The sequence below is a fragment of the Rhinatrema bivittatum genome, chromosome 1, assembly GCF_901001135.1.
Source record: "Rhinatrema bivittatum chromosome 1, aRhiBiv1.1, whole genome shotgun sequence".
Lineage (NCBI taxonomy): Eukaryota > Metazoa > Chordata > Amphibia > Gymnophiona > Rhinatrematidae > Rhinatrema > Rhinatrema bivittatum.
The window spans coordinates 94,167,731-94,182,625 of NC_042615.1; the positions used below are offsets into that span (position 1 = coordinate 94,167,731).

Consider the following 14,895-nt stretch of genomic DNA (forward strand, 5'->3'; position numbering starts at 1 on the left):
ATTAATTCCCCATCAGTGAAAAATTATATTGGTGTTTGTAAGAGAGGACACAGTTGAAATTTATAGCAGGAGGTTGCAAGATTTCTGAGTAGAGGTAGGGAAAAGTTTAGTCAGAAATGGAAAGAGTGCTTGGGGATCATTATTTACAACAGCATGCTAGTATGTGAAGCTGTGGTTCCTAGTTGCAGAAGGATTGTCGGAAAAGGTTTGTCTTTTGATGATGATGCCAGAATCAACAAGGTATGGAAAAAAATGAGGAGGGATCTAGTGAAGCTTGAGGAATGGTCTAGGGGTCTGGAAGTTAAGATGTAATGCTAAAAAAAAAAAAAAAAAAAATACAGTTATGCATTTAGGATGCAAAACACAAGGGAGAGTTAGTCGTGGGAATAAAACTCTTTGAAGCACAAAAGAAGAGCAGGATCTGGGGGTGATTGTATTTGTTGATCTTAAGGTGGGCAAGCAGGTGGATAAAATGACACCAAAAGCCAGAAAGATGCTTGGCCGCACAGGGAGAGGAATGTTCAGCAAAAAAAGAGAGGTGATATTGCCCCTTTATTAGGTCCCTGGTGAAACCTCATTTGGAATACTGGGGCGGATTTTAAAAGGAGCGCGAATAGGCCTACTTTTGTTTGCGCTCCAGGCGCAAACAAAAGTACGCTGGATTTTAGTAGATACGCGCGGAGCCGTGCGTATCTACTAAAAAACCTGGATCGGCGTGCGCAAGGCTATCGATTTTGTATAGCTGGCGCGCGCCGAGCCGCGCAGCCTACCCCCGTTCCCTCCGAGGCCGCTCCGAAATCGGAGCGGCCTCGGAGGGAATCTTCTAACACCCTCCCCTCACCTTCCCCTCCCTTCCTCTACCTAACCCACCCGCCCGGCCCTGTCTATACCCCCCCCTTACCTTTGTTGGGGGATTTACGCCTCCCGGAGGGAGGCGTAAATCCCCGCGCGCCAGCGGGCCTCCTGCGCGCCGGGCCGCGACCTGGGGGCGGGTATGGAGGGCGCGGCCACGCCCCCGGACCGCCCCGGGCTGTAGCCACGCCCCCATACCCGCCCCCAAAACGCTGCCGACACGCCCCGAAAACGCCGCAACGACCGGGACCGCCCCCGACACGCCCCCCTCGGAGAACCCTGGGACTTACGCGAGTCCCGGGGCTCTGCGCGCGCCGGTAGGCCTATGTAAAATAGGCTCACCGGTGAGCAGGGCTCTGAAAATCCGCCCCACTGTGTACAGTTTTGGAGACCACACTTTCAAAAAGGTTATAAACTGGATGGAGTCGGTTCAGAGGGTGGCTACTAAAATGGTCATTGGTCTGTTCTAAAGCATGAGGACATACTTAAAGATCTAAATATGTATATCCTAGAAGAAAGGCAAGATTATATAATATTGAGAGAGACAGACATTTTAAATACCTATAAGGCTTCCATGCATAGGAGGCAAGCTTCTTTCAAAGGAAAGGAGGCTCTAGAATGAGGGAGTCTTGTGATGAGGCTGAAAGGGTTAGACTCAGTCTTAGGAAATATTTACAGCTAGGATAGTGGATCCATGGAACAGCTTCCCAATGGAAGTAGTGGAGACAAAAACAGTATCTGCATGGAATAAATACAGGGATCGCCAATGAGTGATGAGCAGAATAGATAGGCCATTTGGTCTTTTTCTGCTGTCACATTTCTAGTTTGTGTGCAAAACAAGTTGCAAGCAATTGGGTTCAAGCTCAGAATAAACAGGTCTCTGTATAAATATTAGTTTCTTAGCATCCAGTCAGATGAATCCAGAACAAGTGGGTTTATGCTCCCCTACCAGCAGATGGCGACGGAATAAACTGACATCACAGTATATAACAGCCTCTAGTGACATCAGCCTGCCAGTTTTCTCCGTCGCTGATGGTGGACATTCAGCTTCCCAATGGGGATTGCTTCAGTTTGAAAAAAGGAGAAAAAAATAATTCACCCCACTCTCCTGCGGTGATATCATAAGGTCCCTCCCCCAGTTGAGAATTCCTAAGGTGATTTACGTGGTCCCTCAAGAGGTGTGCCTTGGTCCGGTAGCTGGTGTGGATTTAGCTGCTTAAGCAGCTGAAAGGCAGCGGGTGTAGGCAGTTGAGCACGGCAGTGACGGCAAATGCCCCCCCTCCCCCCCCTACAACGAGACCATCTCTGTGCTCAGCTAGTTAAGGCTGAGATCCGGTAAGTGTTTTTAATTAAAAAAAAAAAAAAAAATTGTTGCAGAGGCAATGAAAGAGTTCTACTAGGGCTTCCTAACTGACTCCTCAGTTAGGGGTTGGCAGTTCAGTGAGTGCGTCCCAGGTGTCTCCTGGTTGGATACTTCTGCATTTTTCTGGATAGAATTTTTTTCAGGTGCAGTCCTCAACCTGGTCCACTGCTCCTAGAGAAGAGGAGCAGGTAGGGACTTTGTCTGGACATTTTCTTGAGCACAGGAGTGCTCCAAGAGCGACAGCGGATCCTCCTGATAGGGATCTGGATGGCACGGATGATGACGCCAATTCCTACTTCTCTGGCGAATGGTGAAATTCTTCCAGGACTAGAACCATATAGAACTATGCCTCAGTTCTTTCATAGAAATGAACTGAGCTCTGATCTCTCAGACCTTAGACATGCCTGTGAACTCTGGGACAGATTCTGTGTCTGAGCTGAAGAGAGATCCCATTTTGGTGTTCTTGCTTAAAGCCTGTACCCTCTGGATCCAGTGGTAAGAGGGCATGTACTTTTCTGAAGGTAGATGCACTTGTGTGCACAGTCTCCTGCAAGGAGCAGCCTTGAAGGATACTCATGCTAGAAAGATTGAGACTATCTATTTGAAGCAGTGACAATGTCCTTGCAGATTGCTTCTTGTTGTTCCCTCGTGGCTCGCTCTTGTTTGCTTCTCTCCCAGGAGGTTGACCGGTTATGGAACCAGCCGTGGCCTTGGCTGATTCAGGCTGTGATTTGGTCTGCACCTCCATCAGAGGGATGGCTTTATTGGTAGCTGCCAGGCGCCAGTTATGGTTAAGAAATTGGTCGACCAATGCGACCTCCAAGGCTGACCTCCCCAAGTTGTCCTTTAATGGCATGCCTTTATTTGGGAGGGAGTTAGAAAAACTGGCCAGTAACTGGAGCAAATCTCCAGTTTGTTTGCTGGAGGATAAGAAGCAGATGCAGCACCCCTTTAACATGAGAGGTCGTACTAGAGGATCCAGGAGTTTTCGACCCTATAGAAGAGCAACCTTTCAGAGGACTCGGCCTTTTGATAAATCTCAGTGCTTTCTTCCCACACAGCACAGAAGAGGTGCAGGCTTGGGTAGTGGAGCCTCCCAATGAAGGTTTGCCAACCCACCTCCAGGAACAGGAGATAGGGGGACGCCTCTCTCTCTTTTATCAGAGGTGGGTCGATGCGATGTAATTTCACAGTGTTCCTTGGGATGTATTCATGGAGTCACCCTGCCACTCCCTGCAGAAGAAGTAAGTGATGGAAAGTATATTGTCAAGGCTCCTCACTCTGAGGGTTGTGGTCCCAGTGTCTGCGTCTCAAGAAAATATGGGGCAATATTCATTTATTTTTTTGTGCCAAAGAAGGTCTCCTTTTACTCCATCCTGGATCTCAAAGATGTCAGCTGTCATCTGCAGGTGAACCAATTCCGCATGGAAACATTGCACTTTGTAATACTGGCTGTGCAGTAGGGAGAGTTTCTGACCTCCCTGGATCTGTCAGAAGCATACCTTAACATTCCCAACTGACTGGAACATCAATGCCTTCTCCAGTTTGCAGTGCTGGGGTGCCATTTTCAGTTTCGGGCACTGCTCTTTGGTTTGGCCATCACTCCCAGAATCTTCTCCAAGGTACTAGTAGTAGTTGCAGAATTATGAAGGGCTGGAATCCTAGTACACCTGTATTGTTGACTGGCTGTTCCAAGCCAAGTTGCTGGAGGAGAGCCCCTGGTAACTTGCAAGTTGATTTCCCTGCTGCAGGAATTCAGCTGGGTGGTGAACCTAGCCAAGTGCGGTTTTTAGTCTTCTCAGTCGCTGAAATACTTCAGAATTCGTTTCAACACAAAGCAGAGCAAGGTGTTCCTGTCGACAGTTGGCCATCAACTTCAGAAGTTGATGGCCACGCTTCACCTGACTGTATGGTCTTACCTGCAGGTACTTGGCTTGATGGCGGCAACCCTAGAAGTGGGCAAGGGCACATATGCGTCCTCTTCAGTGCTCCCTGCTGTCTTGGTGGAACCCGCAGTCTCAAGAATATTTGATTTGACATCTCCTGCCGATGAAGTTTTCCTCCCAACTGCAGTGGTGGCTGCAGGCAGAACATCTGAGGAAGGGAGTTTCCTTAATCCCTCCAGGCAGGCTGGTACTGACAATGGATGCGAGCCTCTTTGGTTGGGGAGCTTACTGTCAGGAACTGACCACGCAAGGCCACTGAAATGCAGAGGAGTCTCTCTGGAACATCGATCACCTGGAAGCCAGAGTAGTCTGGTTGGCAGGTTTACAGTTCAGCGACAGACGGGTGGATCGGTTCAAATAATGTCAGACAACGCTACGATGGTGGCTTCCATCAGTCGGCAGGGAAGTACCAAGAACCAACTAGTGTCGCTGAAAATAGATCAGCTTATGGAATGGGCAAAAGTGGAGCTCCAGATGATTTCGGCCTCATACATCGTAGGCAAAGACAATGTAAGAACAGACTTTCTCAGTAGGGAGAGTCTGGACCCAAGAGAGAGAGCTTTGTCAGACGGGGTGTTTCAACTGAATCAGGATCACTGGGGTCTTCCATTCTTAGACCTGTTGGCGACCTTGCGCAATGCGAAGGTTCCACACTTCTTCGGTCACAGAAGAGATCCGAAGCCCATGAGATCGATGCCCTAGTGCAAGGGTGACCAAAAGACAAGTCGCTGTATGCCTTTCCTCCATGGCCCATGTTGGACAGTTTGATTTGAAGGATCAAGTGCCACAGAGGGATAGTGCTCTTGGCCACTCCGGATTGGCCCAGGAGACCGTGGTATGCAGATCTGCAGAGGATCCTGGTGGAATCGCCTCTTTGACTTCCAGCGCACAAAGATCCAAATTGATTTTTGTCTTACGGTTTGGCCCTTGAAAGGGCTCGCTTGCTGAAATGTGGCTATTCTGCGGCAGTGATTTCCACCTTACTAAGAGCAAAAAAGTTCTCCACTTCCTTGGCCTATGTGGAGAGTGTTTGAGGCCTGGTGTGAGGATCGAGGTACTCTTCCTTCCTTGATCAAGATTCTGCTCATTTTGGAATTTTTGCAGGATGGCTTGCATAAAGGCTTGGCTCTCAATTCCTTGATGGTACAGGTAGCGGCACTCTCCTATTTTAAGGGTCAGGTAAATGGCAGATTCTTGTCGGCTCATCCTGATGTGGCCCGTTTTCTGAGAGATGTGAAATTTCTTCGGCCTCCCTTGCAGTTTCCGGTGCCCTTGTGGAGTTTTAATTTGATATTGGACTTCTTGGCAGGCCCTTTGTTTAGACTGCTACATACTCTCTCCTTGTGTTGACCTTGAAGATGGTAATTCTGGTGGCAGTTCTGCGCGTAAGGTTTCTGAACTGCAGGCTTTGTCTTGCCATGAACCATTTCTTCAGGTGATTCCAGGGACGGTACAGCTGTGTAGTGTTCCTTTCTTTTTACTGAAGGTGGTCACTGCGTTTGTTGAATCAGTCCATCTCCCGGCTGTGCTTAGACAGAGAGCAAGATGTAGAGAAGTATCGTTTGTTGTGACCCTTGGATGTCAGGAGGCATATTGTCAGATATCTCAAGGTTTTTGAACCCTTGCAGAAGTCAGACCATCTGTTTGTCCTTCATGGCAGTAGTAGACAGGGAGAGCCAGCCTTGCAGGCTACAATAGTTCGCTGGATTAATGAGGTAGTCATGGCCTTGTATGTGGATTCTGGGAGCCGTTAAGACGTAGTCAGCTTAGGGCTCATTCCACTAGAGCTCAGGCAGTGTCATGGGCAGAAGTTAGATTGTTGTCCCCTGTCGACATTTGCTGAGCTGCGACGTGGTCCTCCTTACACACCTTTTCCAGGTATTATCTGGATGTGCAGGCCCGGGAGGACACGGCCTTTGCACGTGCGGTTTTGACAGGACTGCGGGAAGCCTCCCGCCCTATGAAGGAGTAGCTTAGGTACATTCCACTTGATCTGGATTCATCTGACTAGACATTAACAAATGAGAAATGACTACTTACCTGATAATTTCCTTTCCTTTAGGACAGTCAGATGAATCCAGCTTCCTTCCTTTGGCTGCCAAATGATTGTATTACAGTCCTCCTCTGCAGCTATGTGTTACAGGGATTACTGGTAAGTGTTGGTCCACTCACTAGACTAGCGTTATTACATTCTTGTCTTGTCTGAGTTCAGGGTTGCCTGTTGGTTGAGTTTTGAAATGGTTATCTGTTTTTAATCAAGTTTTTTGCTAGTCTATCTACAGTTGCTTTTGAAGAGAAATACTGGCAGGCTGATGTCACTAGAGTGGTTATATACTGTGACGTCGGTTTACTCCCTCTCCATCTGCTGGTAGGGGAGCAAAAATCCACTTGTTCTGGATTCATCTGACTGTCCTAAAGAAAAGGAAATTATCAGGTAAGTAGTCATTTCTCATTGCATCTTTGACTGACATAGTGCTTGTTTTTTTTTTTTTTAATTTTTCTTTGCGTTTTATTATCCTGCATGCTTTATATTCCTGTACAGTCATGGAGTGTGACAACTATATTTTCTTTTATAAAAATGTTTTGTAGGCAAGGCATCTTTATATTTGTGACTTCCACAAGAATTTAATTCAAACTTTACGGAACAGAAAAAAGAGAAAAGGCAGCGATGATGAGGGCGAAGACTCCCCTGTGCACGACATTGATGCTCCAGAGGTAGTAATCCCTCCTTTCTTTCATCCCTCAGTGTCCTTTCCTACATTCTAAGAATTGTATAAATGTATTGTGATTTACTTGAGGAATGGCTGTATTCAATTCTCATGATTTGCCAGAACACAGAGAGAATTAATACCTTAGTTATTTGTACTAGCTTTTATTATACTCATCAGAAAATACTGTGTGCAGTTCTGTTAATTATGGTATACCTGAAAGGTTAAACAAGGTTTCAGCAGAACAAACTTGAGGATGATGCATGCTGGTGCCAAGGAAACCTTACTGGGAATCCTGGATCTGTAGAGTACAGAGGCACTATGAATTACAATAAATCTCTTGTGTAAAGCAGATCTCTGTTATCTACATGAGGATCTACGTTCTCAATAGGGAGAACCCAGTTGACCCAATCATTATCCACCACAGTCCAGGTTTCCATGTCAAGAGTTTTTATTTATTTATTTTATTTATATATCGACATTCATCTGAGATATCCCATCAGTTTACATTTAGGTAAACTGAGGCAATGGGTAAAGTGACTTGGGCAATGGGTAAAGTGACTTGCCCAAGGTCACAAGGAGTGACGGCAGGACTCGAACCGTGGTCTCCTGGTTCGTAGCCCACTGCTCTAATCACTAAGCTATTCCTCCTCCCTATTCAGGGCTGGGTGTTGCCTCACACTCGTCCTCATCAGTTCTCTCTAGTAATGAACACCATCTCAATAAGGGGGGAGAAGCTCACATGGGATCGTTTTGATCCCAGGGCTCCTGATGTGAATTAAAGGTGATCACATACATCTTTCTAAGGTTAATGCATCTTCGATGGAATAGCACCTTAATTCAAAATACCTACCAGGTTGTGCTGTTTAATGTCAAGAAACAGGGACGGGCAGAATCATAGCCTGTCTGCAGGGAAGCGTTCAGGATGAAGGAGTTCACAATCAGAAGTTCACTTCTCCTACAGGCTGCCTATCTTTTAGGAATATCCAACACATTGGCGGATCACTTCAGCAGGGTGTTCCAACCACATGAGAAGTCCTTTTGACAATTGTCAACTGACAAGCTATTCATTTTAGGTGTTTGGATATCATTTGACATGTTTGCATCGATATGGAACTGAAAACTAGATCGCTTTGTTCTTGGTTCTACACAGCAATCTGACTGGTTTAGGGCATCTTCCTTTTCCATTGGGGGAATAAGCTTCATTAATCTTTTTTCCACCACTTCTGCTGATTGTCAGGTCAGTGCTCCTGCAGCAGTTGGTTGTACTTCCTTATTTTCTTATAGCTTCAGTGTGGCCCAGACAGGTATAGGGGGGGGGCATATCTAGTACAACTTTCCAGCTATTCCCCTAATTACCTGGAGACACATCTTACATTGTTAGAGCATTCTTTCGTTTAGAATTATCATTCACTTCTTCCATATCTCAAACCGATGGTTGAATGTTAAAATACTGAGTACTTGCTCATTTCTTCTTGTCTAGCGCAATCAATAACATTTTGATTCTAGCTAGAATGCAATACAACCAGAGAGGATTATCCCTTCCCATGGTTTGGATATTTTGAGTGGACCAACAGGAAATCTGCAGCCCATTTTCTTGCGTGCCCAAGCACTTGCTAACATTTGTCTCACCTCTCTAACTTGGACCTACAATACTGCCGGCGAAAGTATACTCATAATCTTAGTGGCTTCCACATTCCAGTAGACACACAATCCCTCTCTACTCATCCACTAATATCTGGCTTTGCGGAAGGCTTGTGCCAGTTTTACCCTCTGCACGACTGTTGCCCCTTCCAGGTAACTTGAATGTTTTCCTTTTTCAACCTGTGGGGCCCCTTTCAGTTTACTGCAAAAGATTTTTCTTCAGTTTTGACATGGGAAGCGGAGTTTCTCACAGTGTTTACCTCACCTCTAAGAATCTGCAGACTTCAAACTAATGTCCACAAAGACCATGCGTACCCATGATTGGGTGGTCCTTCCCAGTCAACCAAAAGTTTTTTGTTTTTTTTTCAACTAAAGATTATCTCGACTTTCCATGTCAGTCTATTCGTTATATGGTCTACCCTCTCTTCTGAGATTTTGTATTCAAGAAAGAGGAAGAATCCTTCATATCTTAGTGTTGTGTCCGTCGGTGCTAGATGGCTTCGTCCTGTTTGCCTCACCTTGTTCACGGCTGCTCCCGCTTCCTTTGGGAAAATGGCTGCCCCCGCGTCTATAAGCAGACCTCTCCAGCGTCCCCAGAACGGCTATGGTGCTGCCTTCCGCCATGCTCCTCCCAAGGGCCTACTAGGGTGCGCGCACGCCACCCACATCTTTATTCCAGCAATGGCGCAAACCTCGGGGGCGTTCCCCTCTATTGACGTCATGCCATCCAGGTATATGGTCTGTACTTTGTTGCTAGCTCGTTGAGTTAGCAAAGGATTGGTTTCGGCCGGTCTAAGCTACTCTGTCGTTTCCGTGCTGCCGCTGGAAGCGCTCTCTCTGCCCTTCGGTGTATTGCTAACCTGGGTACCTGCTCTTCGGGGTCCTCTGCTTTATTTCAGGTGCCTTACAGGGATCAGGTACTCGCTCCTCGAGGGCCTGTTCTCCCTGCCTCGGTGCCAAGTACCAACTTCTTCAACCTGGTGGAATAGCATACCTATAGCAACCATCTAGCGAGTAATCTCTCAGTCTATCTCATCCACAGTACTACCTTGCTGGGAAACCTACACCGGACTTCCCCCTACATCAACGGGGTGAGAAGGATTCCCTCTGCCGAGGGTCCTGAGACTGCTACATCCAGACTACCTCACTACTGCCACCTCTGGTGGTACACTTCAAGCTGTCTAATAAAAGAACTAACTCTGTGTTTGTGCATCTGCGTTTAGCCCAGTACTGTGGTGCCTCACGGGGCTCCTCCCTATGGGCGTGGTCATCTGCCACAGTACCCAAGAATCCACCCAAACACTGCTTAACCATAACACTTAGATTGTAGTAATGTCTTCATCCAGTATAAGAATAGAACTTGCTCGTGTCACCAGGCTTACCCTCACCCAAAAAAAACAACAAATTATCTAGATCCACAAAAGAGGTTGGAAATTACTTTATTTTTATCATGTGAAATCAAATTATTTAATATGCAAAACTGTAGATTCATGCAGATGTACCACGGAATTGGTGCAGACTTTATCCCTGTGCTGCCACAAAAAACTAGATGTCGTGGCAGAAGATGATGTTGGACTACCACACTTGCATGTATCAGAGTGGTGCCTGGATACAGTTCATCGTAACAGTTCATTAGCGTGATAAAGTAGAAGACTTTTCCAAGAACTTTAGGCACTCTGAAATGAATTGTGAATGAGAGTGGAAATGGAGATTTCTTAATTTTATGTGCCATCCAACTGATTACCAAAAACTGTTGCATGTTCTTTGTAAAAGAGGATTCATGGTTTTATAGTTTTTGGCATTTCTCTTCTAGGTTGACTTATTCCAGTTGCAAGTAAATACACTTAGAAGATATAAAAGGCACTTCAAGTTACAAGCCAGGCCAGGTCTTAACAAAGCACAGCTTGTTGAAGTAAGTCTGACTATATCAGGGTTTAATAGATTTCAATGCAGTTTGGGTTGGGGGGAGTTGTTAACATGTAGCACGTTGCAGGAATAAATACATCATTCATGAAAGAAGGAAGAAGCCACAAAGCGGTCTGCTTTCCCTGAAAAAGAAGAGACCATAGAAACTTTATTTTTTTCTTTAACCTTGATTTTCTTTTCTCTTTGGGTCTGGCAATTTTCTTCTGCATATTTGGGTATCTTGTTCAACTGGAACCAGCCTCTTTTGGACTACTCTGCCATGAGCCTTCATTCATGACTATTTGGGGTTTTCCCACCTATTTTTATATACACTGGTTGCCGAGTTGGGAGAGGGACACATTCAGCAGGCGCCATAAACAGGCTCCCTCTGGAACCCGGTTTTCATGAAGCATAAATTGGGCAATGGCTGAAACTCTCTTTCTCTCACAAGGGCTCTGCACGCATTCCCGGCTGGCGTGGCGAACAGAAGTCTCGGGAATTGAACCCAAATCCACTGCATGGCAGTGTGCTGTATTGCTATGAGGCGAGCCCGCCTCTTTATTTATTTATTTTTTTAAAGATATTTATTTTTCATTATAATGCCTTTCTAGTGCATGATGGGGTTAGTCTCATTGAAGACTGCCACCGACCAAGTTATGGCCGCCCTGAAAGCTACCATGGCAGAGACAGATGATGTGGTTGCAATCACAGAGTCTTGGAGTGATAGAAATCAGGATTAGGTAGAGTAGGTAGAAGCTGAATTAATATGGATTGCCTTAGAATCTTCTTCGGTTTTCCATCTACATAGGAGTAATAAGCAGACCTCCATGACAGGAAAAAAAGGTAGATTCAGACAAGATGAGGCAAAAGGTTGGTGCTGCTTGTAGGCAAGGGAGCTTTTGGCAGAGACTAAGATCTGCTATCTGTTATCTGTTTTTGTATTAATGACTTGATACATTTTGGAAGGGTTGTTTATTACAGCTTTTTAAAACTGTGTTTCCTATGTATATTAAACTACATATATCTTTTGGTTATTGATCTATTTCTATGAAATATATTGTATTTAGTAATGCTGCACGTACACATAATGAATAGCAGATCCTAGTCTCTATTTGCCAAAAGCTCTCTTAAATGGCCAAGCTTTCACAATTTTATAAAAAGCTAAATAACTTTAAACAGCCTGGCTTCTAAGGGAAGATTATTCCAAATCATTGGGCCAGCATAACTAAAAGTCCTTTCCTATGTCCCAGAGAGTCTCGAGGTTTTCAGTGAAGGAGTGGCTAACAAAATTGTCAATCTTTTACTTAAATATCCAGGCCCCATTCCTCGTAAGGACTTGAACAAAAGACAAGTCAACCTATAGGCACAAAATAAGGGATATACTGTCTCTATACTTTGCACCTGAGAAACTTCTTGCTGCTGAGTTTTGAACCATTTGGCAGACAGTGTAAGCACTTTTAGAATTACCACTTACAAGCAGTTACAATTGTCTAAATGCGTAAATATCAATGCCTGTGCTACTGTCCAGGCCCCCAAAAAGGGATAACCTGTCGTATAAGCCACAACAAAATGAAACAAGCTTGGCAAATGTCACGGACTTGTAATATTAGCAGGGAGCTATCAAATAGAATCTTCAAATTTCTAACCTGAGCAAAACACTGCAAATATTCCAGTTTCATTGGCCCATCTTTGTCAATCTAGAGAATCTCTGATTTAACAGTGGCTCATTTCTGGCTAATCAGTACTCAATTTCTGCAAAGCTACCTGCTAAAGTCTGCAGTACTGCAACACAGTTTGGACCCAAAAGCAAATATAGCAGTAGATCCTTGGCATAGAAAAAAATACTTGCCCTGATATTTCTGGATCAACTTTCCCAGTGATAATAGATACAAGTTAAAAAGGAATGGGAAATAAGATATTTGAAGGACACTGGAAAGCATTGGGTTAGGTTTAAAATAAATAATTGTCTTGTCACAGATTGTGTTCTTTTGGACAAAAAAAAAAATGAAAACATTTAGAAACCTTTTCTTCAGTGCCACAGGAGGCCAGATATTCTACTTGAATCTGACGATTTAAGAAATTCAATAGCCACTCTGATATTTAACAGAATAAAATTATCTTAAGAACATAAGAAAATGCCATACTGGGTCAGACCAAGGGTCCATCAAGCCCAGCATCCTGTTTCCAACAGTGGCCAATCTAGGCCATAAGAACCTGGCAAGTACCCAAAAACTAAGTCTATTCCATGTAACCATTACTAATGGCAGTGGCTATTCTCTAAGTGAACTTAATAGCAGGTAATGGACTTCTCCTCCAAGGACTCATCCAATCCTTTTTTTAAACACAGCTATACTAACTGCACTAACCACATTCTCTGGCAACAAATTCCAGAGTTTAATTGTGCTCACTATCCCTAGCAAGATAGGATTATAGTAATTATTATCCAAAATATATTAGCTGGACCACACTGAAAACAAAAAAGGTAGGTGAAAAACTTCAAAAAATTCATTAAACTGGTATCTTAAAAACCTGTATTTTAACATTCAGCAAAGGCACAAAGCCTAACGCGGAGTAAAGGAACAGGTATGGAGATAATCATATACCAGAATGTGTGGCGCTTTTGGTTTTCAAGATTTTTAGATTTATGCAGTTAAAAACTCAAGGCAGTCCTGAATCTTGTAAACAGTTCCTTATTGGCAATGTCAAGCATAATCCTCATTAAAGAAATTACTAAATACTTAGTTTGCAGACAGTCCATAGAAGACTTTTTCCAAAACAATCATCATGTCCATGGTCCAAAAACGCCAGCTGTCTGTGGCAAGACGGCTGACACCCCGCTCTGGCAAATGATGCCTGCTTCAGGGGCCAGGACATCACAACTTTTTTTGATTCATTAAAAAGGCCCAGCGATGCGCGTAAAGCCCCGGGACACGTGTAAGTCCTTGGGCTTGCAAAAAGGGGCAGGCGGAGGCAGGGCCAGAGGCTCCAGGCACAGCGGCCCTTTGCTGTGCTTGGGATCACGCGCCAGCACTTGGCCGGTGCGCGCAACTTACTTCAACCCCAGGGCTGAAGTAAGTTTAAAAAGAAAAAAAAGGGAGGGGGCAAAGGGCGGGGGAGGGAAGGGGAAGGTGGGGGGTGGGGGTAGGGAAGTTCCCTCCGAGGCCACTCTGATTTCATAGCAGCCTGGGAGGGAACGGGAGAATGCAGCTCGGAGCGGGCTCGGCACACGCAAGATGCACAATTGTGCACCCCCTTGCAAGCGCCGACCCCCGGATTTTATAATATGCGTGCGCCTGCGTATGCATGTTATAAAATTGGGCGTTCATGTGTTGCGCGCAGGGTAGCACGCGCACATGTACGCCCGCACGCTCCTTTTTAAAATCTACCCCATAATTTGGAAAATAAACATGAACTCAGAATTGACCCAGACAGACATTTCCATCTGTACCTAAAAGTGGATCTAAGTAGAATCGAAGCTATTAACAATGTCTTTCTACTGGTCCTTTAAATTTGTGCATCTTAATATGTTGTCTGGCCTTCATTTATCTGTGTTATTGATTTCATTTCCTTGTATGTTTGTTTTTTTCCCTTCAGATAATCAGCTGCCATTTTAGGACTATACCAGTGAATGAAAAGGACACACTAACATATTTCATCTACTCCGTAAAGAATGACAAGAATAAACCTGATGCTAGCTTGCAATAGGTTGCAACAACTTTGACCTCGAGGCATTTTCGGACTCTAGATGTTTAACAAAAAAAACAAAAACATTTTTGATACATATAGACTTTGCTCATCCGTGTTTCAGAGGAATTTTTCTGACTTTTTCACTAATAATCTCCATGATTTACTTGGAAAAGAATTGTCTTATCTCAGTTGAGGTTCCTTGGAAAATGAATTAAAATAACAATATTGAGGATGCAGTTTTATCAGTTGTGTGTTATTACATATATTACATGACACATTGCCATTGGTGCATCTGTGAAACAGCAGTAAGACTAGCAAAAATAGTTCAGGCAGGTGTTAATTTTGGCCGGCACCGAGAAAGTGTACAGAAAAGCAGAAAAACCTGCTTTTCTGAACACCCTCAGACTTAATCTCATAGTGATATTAAGTCAGAGGCCCCAGGAAAAAAAAATATCAAAAATTTAAAAAAAAAAAAAAATTTAAATCTGCTCGCTGGTCGGAAGACGGATGTTCAATTTAGCCGGCGTCCGTTTTTCGAACCCATGGCTGTCAGCGGGTTCGAGAACAGATGCCGGTAATATTGAGCGTCGGCTGTCAAACTCACTGACAGCCGCCGCTTCTGTCAAAAAGGAAGCGCGAGGGAAGCGCTAGTGTCTCTAGCGCCTCCTTTTACTGCGAGCCCTAATTTACATACCTGGGCTTTCTGTATCACGCACCCAGAAGAGTTGCTCTCCTGCAGCTTAAAAATTGTTCCCCCACTGGTTGTACATAGGAGATACACATTTATCGC

General features: G+C 44.7%; 1 protein-coding gene across 2 annotated transcripts in view; it reads left to right on the plus strand.

Moving 5' to 3' along the window:
* SAP30 (Sin3A associated protein 30) overlaps positions 1–14,339 on the plus strand; it is a 37,548-nt gene extending 23,209 nt beyond the window's left edge. For both annotated transcript variants that reach the window (XM_029575796.1, XM_029575727.1), the window contains exons 2-4: positions 6,751–6,876; positions 10,327–10,425; positions 14,013–14,339. In XM_029575796.1, coding sequence (XP_029431656.1) covers positions 6,751–6,876; positions 10,327–10,425; positions 14,013–14,123 — 336 coding nt within the window. In that variant the 3' untranslated portion in view covers positions 14,124–14,339. The remainder of the gene's footprint in view (positions 1–6,750; positions 6,877–10,326; positions 10,426–14,012) is intronic.
* The last annotated feature ends 556 nt before the right edge of the window (positions 14,340–14,895 follow it).